Raw genomic sequence first — 9,442 nt, 5'->3', positions numbered from 1 at the left:
GTTATCGTCATTAATCATTATCAATACTACTTCTTTCTTCTCATCCTCTTTTTTTCATTAGAATTTCTTTTCTTTTTTTCTTTTTCTCTTTCTCCTCTATCATCAGTCTCATTATTGAAAATAATGAATAATTCAGGTTTAGAATGTCAATTGAACTAAAACGAAATTGATTATTGTTTTGAATCCAATTAAGTGGCTGAGGTGTAGTTCAATCCAGAAGAAAAAAATATAGCATTAGAACATTTTTCTATATTTACAACAAATTTTGGTATAACACGAAGATATTTGGGTGTAACGCAAAGATATTTGGGTGTCTTTTTATTCTGATAAATTTTGTATAATTCAAAACTCTTCCTCTTCCTCCTTCTCATCTTCTACTACTTTTTTTTATTCATCTTTTTTTTGTTTTACCTTCTCAAGTTTCTTATTGTTTTACTCTCTTAACAAAAATAAAAACAAAAAAAGAAGAAACACATAATACATCCAAAATTATTTGGATGAGGATAGACTTACATTCATTTAACTAAAAGAAAGAAAGAAATAAGGAAAAAAAAGAAAAAAATGCAGTATTAGAGGAAACATTTTTTTGTATTTGCAGCAAATTTTAGTGTAACACGAAAATATTTAGGTGTATTTTTATTCTGATAAGTTCTGCATAATTCAAAACTCTTTCTCTTCCTCCTTCTCATTTTTTGCTATTTTTTTTCTTATTCATCTTTTTCTTTTTCTTTTACTTTCTTAAGTTTCTTCTTGTTTTACTCTCTTAATAAGAATAAAAACAAAAAATCAAACAAAGAAGAAAAAAACACATAATGCTGCAAAATTACTTGAATGATAATGAATTTACATTCATTTAACTAAAAAAAGAAAGAAATAAGGAAAAAAAGAAAAAAATGCAGCATTAGAGAAAATATTTTTCTGTATTTGCAATAAATTTGAGTGTAACACGAAGGTATTTGGGTGTATTTTAAGAATTTTGGGTGTATTTTTATTAGTTATGCATAATTCAAAACTCTTCTTCTTCCTCCTTCTCATCTTCTGCTGCTTCTTCTTCATCTTCTTATTTCATATTCTCATAATTTTTTGGAGAAAAAAATTAAACAAAAAAATACATAATGTTACAAAATAAATAGAAAGAGAATGAGGGAAAAGACCGCAGAAACAACAATAATAGTAAAAAATTAACGATGAAGATGAAACACGTGAAAAAAAAGAGAAACACAAAGATGAAATAGAAAAAGAAGGAAGAAGGGGAGGAGAAACGCGGAGCGCGCTATGGAAATTATTGAGTAGCGCACGTATTGACACGTTTGTATGAGTGAGCGTTGCGTCTTTTTTGTTAGGTTTGACCTAATTTGTATAACTTATGAATCAAAATGATTTGTATATGTAACACTTCTCCTCTAGGACCTTTGGTTGGATAAACTCTTAATTGATTACTTGATTAATTACTATTAATTAATTATTTATTACACATCACTCATTAATATCAGTAAATTAATTATTAATTAATTACTAATAGGTACGGTCTACGGAGCTACCGGTTGTTGCGTGCACCTTCAACACAAAAAAGGGTTTGAGAATTGAGAATAAAGCAAAGAACACTACAACACGAAATTTAGATGCTTAGCATATCCCTTTTACTTTAAAAACAGACCAAACCATGTTTTCATTTTCCGTTTTTAATTTTAGTGTTGGTTGGATTGGTTTTTTATTGAAAAAGGCAAAATTTTTTTGTATAAATAAAGTATTTTTATTAAATTTTAAATCTATTTGGATGTATTTTAAAAAAAAATATTTTTATTGAAAAATAAATTGTGTTTTTTCTCAAAACAACAATATTTTGTTTTTAAAAATTCTTTTTAAAAAATTTATTCAAATGTTAAGTAATTTTTGTGTATTAAAAAAAAATATATAAGTATTTTTTTAAATTAATCCAAACTGATTCTTTATTCAATGTTATTTAGATATAATTTTTATAAGTTTTTTTAGAATTTAACTTTGATGTACTAAAAATATAAATAGTTTTATACAGTTATCAAATGAAGTTAATATATTAGATAATATTAAAAGTCAATATTTTTAGTGTAAAAAATTGATTAGTGTTAGATCAAATATAAGATAAAAATAAAAAATGTTGATCACCTATCATTTTTATATATTGGATAGTACACTATAATACATAATTAAATGTTTCTATAAAACTCTTTTATAATAAATTAAATTCTTTTTTAACCATCCATATATTTTGTTATACAATATAATAAAGAAAATATGTTTAGTCAATATATGTTCTTATTAATTGAGAAATAATATATAAAAATATAAAATTTGAATTTTTAATATATTTATTATCTATTTATTAAAATAACAAAAAATATTAATAAAAAAATCCTAAAAAACTGATTTTTTTATTTTTTTATTTTTTTTTGTGTGTTAGTATCCCTGTATTTGCTATGGAGAACCACCTCACCTAACATAAGTGAGTAAGTTGGATTGGACACATCTACATTTAAGCATATTATTACCAAATTGGATCTTCTTTTCATATTTGCCTAGGGTTTCATTAAACTTGGGCACAGTCCACATGTACAAAGGCCTAACCCACTTAATGGTACTTACTACTTAGAGTTAATTGCTCAAATCCAAAAATGTAATAATGTGTTTAATAACTCCATAAATAATTAAACAGAGATCCAAAATCTTTTTCTTAAAATAGTTATTTTTTTTGTTTTTTACCGTATTCTCTAATCCAACAGATTAAGGACTAATCCGTTACGAATTTGAGTTCAATTTATGAGTCTGTCACTGGCTAATATTTAAGTTATTCAGTTATTAAAAGCAATTTTCCTAAGTTTGTGCTTTTTTGTAGGCAAAAAAAAAAAAAAAGAAGAAGAAAAACCTAAATTTGTGTTGTTTTTTTCCCAAAAAGAAAAAGGTTAGACACGTTTCTAGTTGCTTTTATAAGTTTGTGTTGGGTAGAATTAGGCTCAATAATACATTATCAAAGTAATGTTATTGTTGGTGATGAATTACCATATTTCACTTTGGTCCACATGCATGACATGCTTTATATATGTCCATGAGACAACTTTAATTAATGTTTGGGGAAAATGACAATTGCAAAATAATTATACAAAAAACAGCATTGCACAAACTGTATAACACTAAGGATAAGTGGAATCAAATCATGTTGTCATGTATTGTGTCAAAAAGATCTTGATTTTGATAACATATATATATATATCATATCTTTGTGTGAAAAGAAAGAAGAAATTATTGCATGGGATGGGAGTATCATCTATCTATAATCTATAATAGTCTTTAATTTGTAGCAATTTAATCAAGGTTTTAAAATGAACTAACTAGAGACTAAAGAATGAAAATTTTATGTTAAAAATTTTAAAAAATCCTTTTGAGATATTAACTATTGTTTTGGTTTATTTAATAGTAAGATTTACTGTTACTTTTATAGTTTTATACATAAAAATCTAGATAAATTCAACACTATTAATTTAACACCCTTAAATTAGAATATGTCCAATATGATGCTAGGTTAAGTCCTATTGTAAACTAAATTAGCACTTCATATTAAAAGGACTTTTTAGTCCATACCCCCTTTTTTTTTAAAAAAATATTTGTTTTTTATTTGTCAAAAAGAAAAATTCATCATATAATATTCAATGATTCCTTGAGAGTGAAGATAATGGATTATAAATTATAATAAGTACTCTGATCTGAAATAAAGCATCATCAATGGGCCATGGCAAGTGGGGAGCTTCTTGAATAATCATGAATCATGATCAACAATAATTTTAAGAAACAAATTATCCTCTTTATGTTCTAGAATATACTCACTCTTAGACTATATTAATTAATTATTAAATATTTAAATACTTTCTATTAGATAGAAATGTGGTGATTTAGCATATACACAATGGATAAGAAAATTTTGGTTCAATTAGATCATCACGTAAAATCTTTATAACATGAATATCCGATCTAGTAATTTCTCAGATAGAAAACTAGAAATGGTATTCTTTTGTGTTGATATGACAGAAAGACTTTCTTTTAGATGGGAAATGGGATTAGATTGATAGAAATTAAAGACTATACTATACAGTAACAAAAACATTTAATATTTAGTAGATTACTATTACTATTATTATTATTATTCTTAAAAGTAGGAAAATTTTCTTCCCACTTGTCAACTGCAAGAAGGTTAATCTAGCTAATATTGTATAAAAAAAAAATAATGACAACAATTTACACCTAAACCGCTTCAACAAAAATTGCATTATAAGTCCCTCAATTCTAAATAATGTGAATACATTTTTTTGACATACGTTAGTGATTAATTTGTGGGAGATCGAAATTTTATTTAAGAATATTTTACTAATTGTTACATGTATAAAGTAGAATTCGAATTTCTAACATTTACTTAAACAGACTAATAAACTAATTATTAGACTAATTTAATTTATTATATGAATACATATATATTTATATTTGTGGTATTTAATCTATTAAATATTCATTTTTAAGAGGACACTTGCAAAAAATTTTTTATTTATAAGATTTTTTTAGTTTGACAGATGAAAGACTAATCTGTCGCAAATTTAAATCTTATTACCCTATTAATCAATGAAGCTGTTTATGTGATTACAAAATCAATCAATCTTATTCACAAAATATATATATATGAAAATACATAATATAGAAACAAAATAAATTTATCAGTCCTCAAATAAAATTATATCAAGATCCATGAATCTACAATTAATTCTCATACTCATCATGAACAGAATATTCAAATTTGTAAACAGATAATTAGAGCATACAAACGTTACAAAAAGAATTAATAACAAACATTACCAATAATTAGATCATTCATTGATTCATCACCATCCATAAAGAACTTGTGTGTACTTATACTTGAGCCATCTGAAGCTTTTCCTAAAAGAACCTTTGACTTTTCCTTCAACAGAATACATTTTATAGCTTGCAACTCTCTTCTTCCTTTGAAACTCAGGATCACTTCCAAAACCCCATGACTTTGTTGAAACACTCTTCCCTTTCTTCAACTTAATACCCCTTTGATGATTTTTACTTTGTGCATATGAAACACTACTATAGGACCTTAGATCATGATCATCATGAGGCATAGTTGGTGGTGGTGCACCATAGTAGCTCTCCATATGCACTACTACTTGCCCATTATTATTTCCATAGGACCTTGATCTGTTGTAATTTTCCATGGAAATTATTGGGCTAAGAAAGAAAGAAAGAAAGAAAATAGTAGTAGAGGAAGAAGAAGATTAATTGAATTTTTGTATTTTTGCATATTCTAATCTCTTCTTCTATTTAAGGTTCTAAAGGCTTCTTTTATGAAAAGGGGTAATGAGAATTTTTGAGGGGATTGTGGAAATGTGGGGTCCAAAATAGAGACAATTAAGGGCCTTAGTGGAGTTGGAACTTAGATGGCTTGCTTTTATTTTGAATTTTGAGGAGTATTAGCGCAATAAGTTTTATAATTTATAGTAATTAATTAGTTATTATTAATATTTTTAATAATATAAAATTATATTTAATAGTGTGATATTATTTATATTTTTTATTAATTAAATATTGATTAAATTTTAATAAAATTGCTGATCTACTAGATTTTTTTTTTAAATTTTTATTGATATATGTAATTTTTTTGGTTTTATTAACAAGAAATTAAAGTTAAGAGAAATTAAGGAGTGTTTCATTTGTGTTTTTTATTTTTGATATTTTTTCATAAATATGTTTAAAAAGAAAAAGAAAACAAGAGATAAAATAAAAAACATTAAAAATATAAATATAAATAAAATACACTCTTATTATCTTTCTTAAAGAGTGTTAAAACAGGATTTGGATCTTCTAAAGTTTAAATTTCACTTTAGAGAGTAAAATGTGATCTTCTACTTTTGAATAGTTTTTTTTATATTTATTCTTAATCCCACCTATAAAATCAATGGGGAGATATTACATTTTACTCTCTAAAATAAAATTCAAACTTTAGATGATTCAAATACATTAAAACATATGCTTAATGCTGCATTTAGATACTGTACTTTTGGGATAGGATTATAGATATAAAGGATACAAATTTTTGTTCGAATATGAAAATAAAGATAAAGATATAATTTTAAAAAAGAAATAAAAAAGAAAAATCACGTTATTTTATGTACATTTTTGAAAAGCTGAAAGAGAAAATATGAGTCTCTATCTTCTTTTTTGACACACTGAATTGTAATGAAAATTATAAAGAAAAATTTGTTAATAAGGACTCTAAAACATATTCATAAGATTTTCAATAGTAAAAAACTTTAAATAGACTGAATACTTTTGTAACTTATAAATTTTTATATTTTCAATTAAAATTTTTCACTTTAAAAATCTTAACGAATTTTAAGTCACTGAGAAAGACATTATTATTAACAAAAAAAAAAACTCCATTTAAGAAAGGTTTCATTTAGAGTGAAGCAGTTTCACTTCAAAAATATAAATTTTCAAAGTTTCAAAGGAGATTTGTCCAGTATTGACGGCACTAATAAACACCTTACAATTTGAAAAACAAAATAAATAAAAAGAAAAATGAAATGAGCTAATCACATAGCTAGACAAGTTTCAATCATTTTCTCATCTAAATTCCAACAAATACTACTGACTTTGGCCGTAGAATTTTCTTGTCTATGCAGCGTGCTTGGAGGAAATCATTATTTTCCACGGCGATTCCTTATAAGATGTTCTTCGTTTTTGCCATTGACTTGGAGTACTAATAGATTCGTGAAAAATATTAATATATTAAAAATAATATTCATACACTAAATATTTTTAATAACTATATAAAATACGATTATAATTAATTAATTAATTATGTATTTAAATTATTTTTAAATTAATCAAATTAAAAAATATTTATTTATTAAAAAATATTAATATCAAAATTATAAAGAATGTAAACATAACAAGAGTAATGTATATTTATTTCATCTTATTATTTTGTATGTATTTGCTCATTTTAAACATGACTTCTTATATTTTTTAAAACAACTCTAAATATTATATCAAACATTAGATCAGAATTAATTCATTTCAATCTAACCCTAAACATCACAATTGCCCATCAACACATGCATGCAGTGGCATCCGGCGGCAGATCATGCTGGCGAAACAAACTTGGACAATCTTTCTTTTTTTGGACAGACATTTGAAAACCAGAAAGAAATTGAAAGATAAAAATTGAGAAATAAAAATTAAAAAGCAAAAATTAAACAAATTTTTGAATTATGTTTGATATAAAATATATAATTGAGTTATATTTTAGTATAATGTTTGATTTAAGCTAGAAAAATATAGAGATAAAAAGATATATTTAAAATTTAAAAAATTAAATGAGAATATTTTTTTAAAAAAATATTATTAAAATTTCAGTTTTTATTTTTAAAAATTTTAGTTCATGCGTCTCCACCTTTAAAAAGTACTAAGGTAGTGTTTGTTTTGAGGTATTGGGACACAGATGGTAAGACTGAGACCTGGTATCATGCTTGTTGATTCAGAGACTGATATTAAAATTTCTGTCTCTATCCCTAAAATTTTAGTATTTCAGTACCTCCAAAAAGTAGGGACATAGGGGACTAAAATTTTTAGAAATGGAGACTGAAATTTTAATAACATTTTATACCTAAAATACCCTCCTTTCAATTAATTAATTCCAATTTTATTCTTTGTGTAAATTAAATTAGAGTTTTATTCGTGTTTCAATTTCTGTCTTTCACTTTACACCAAACAAAATACTAAAATCTATTTCGGTCTCTGTCTCTTAGTCTCTGTCTCTCTACTAAGGTAGCGTTTGAAAAAGAAACTGAGACTGAGATTGGGAGAGAGAAACTAAAATGAGTCTCAATAATATTGTGTTTAGTGTAAAAGTGTACAGGATTGAGTTAGGTCTCGGTATCCTATTTGGTTTGAAATAAAAGTAAAGACCGAAAATGTTGCAAATTACTTAAATACCCTAAGATTATACAACCTAATCCCTTTCTCAATCTATGTCAAATTTCACAAAGCTTCAACCCCTTTTTTCCCTGTCGAATTTTACAAGTTATCTGTCAACTTCTCCGCTGTCGCTTACGCCGGTTTAGAAGACTCTCCCGTCGAGTCTAGCGCACTACAACGTTTCCATAGCTTCTCAATTGTGCCGCAAGGTACTTCGCAGGGTCGTCTGTTTGGTGTCCTTCGCTGCCTTTGCATCTGCCTTGTCACCTCCGCTGTCGTTCCTTATTAGGTCTATTCTTCATTTTAGAATTGTGTCTCTTCTCTCTTCTCTTTCTCTTCGTCTCTGCTTCCTCTTTCGTGTCATATATCACTAAATTTGAAGGTACATTTTTTGTCTAGATGATTATATAATCTCTAACTATAATTGAATTGATAATTTTGTGTGATAATTTTAATACTGTAATACTGAAAATGTTGCAAATTACTTAAATACCCTAAGTCCTAAGATTATAAAACCTATTTTCTCAATTTATGCCAAATTTCACAAAGCTTCACCCCCTTTTTTCCCCTGTCAAAATTTACAAGTCGTCTATCAACTTCTCCGTTGTCGCTTACACCGGCTTAGAAGATTCTCCCGTCGAGCCTAGCGCACTACAACGTCTCTATAGCTTCTCAATTGTGCCGCCAGGTACTTCACAGTGTCGCCTGTTTGTAGGGGTGGCAAATGGGCATAAATACGTCAGTTCGGCCCGCGTACCCCGCCAAAAAAGTCGGGCCGGATTGAAAAATTGGGACCGCTAAATAGCAAAAGCTCGCCTTAACCCGCACGGCTTAAACCGTGGGTTTTGGCTGCCTTTGGCAACGCGGGGCATGCTTTCCCGCCGGGCTTAGTATTTTTTGACAAAGGGCATTTTTATAATTTTTTTTTGCCAAAACCCAACTTCCCTCAACCCAACTTACAAGAGAATGAAGATGAAAATTGAGTGTTTTGGATTATATTTATTTTGTTTTAGAGACAATATTTATAATTATGTTTTGGATTATGTTTATTTTGCTTTGGAAATAATATTTATAATTATGTTTTGGATGAAAACTTGGTTTATAATTATGTTTATTAGATATTTATAATTGCAAAGACTTCAATATTTGTGAATATAAAAATTATAATTTGTTTATACTTTTAAAAATTATAATAGTTAAAAGTAAAAAACAGAAGAAATTTTTTTATGCCTTTATATATATTATTTAATAGTTAAAAGTAAAAACAAAAGAGGATATTTGGCGGGTTTAGCCCGCTAGCCTACTAGCCCGCCAAAGGGGGGCTTCTGGCGGGGCAGGGCGGGCTTCCCCACTTGCCACCCTTATCTGTTTGGTGTCCATCGCTGCCTCTGTATCTGCCTTGTCACCTCTGCTGTCGTTC

General features: G+C 26.9%; 1 protein-coding gene across 1 annotated transcript; it reads right to left on the bottom strand.

Annotated features, from left to right (window-relative positions):
* Positions 1 to 4,901: 4,901 nt before the first annotated feature.
* On the bottom strand, positions 4,902 to 5,258 carry LOC112697652 (uncharacterized). Its single transcript, XM_025750914.3, has one exon. The coding sequence runs from the start codon at positions 5,256 to 5,258 to the stop codon at positions 4,902 to 4,904; it is 357 nt and encodes a 118-aa protein (XP_025606699.1).
* Positions 5,259 to 9,442: the final 4,184 nt, after the last annotated feature.

Source organism: Arachis hypogaea, chromosome 16 (genome assembly GCF_003086295.3).
Source record: "Arachis hypogaea cultivar Tifrunner chromosome 16, arahy.Tifrunner.gnm2.J5K5, whole genome shotgun sequence".
NCBI lineage: Eukaryota > Viridiplantae > Streptophyta > Magnoliopsida > Fabales > Fabaceae > Arachis > Arachis hypogaea.
This window is presented reverse-complemented; position numbering and strand designations above follow the sequence as displayed.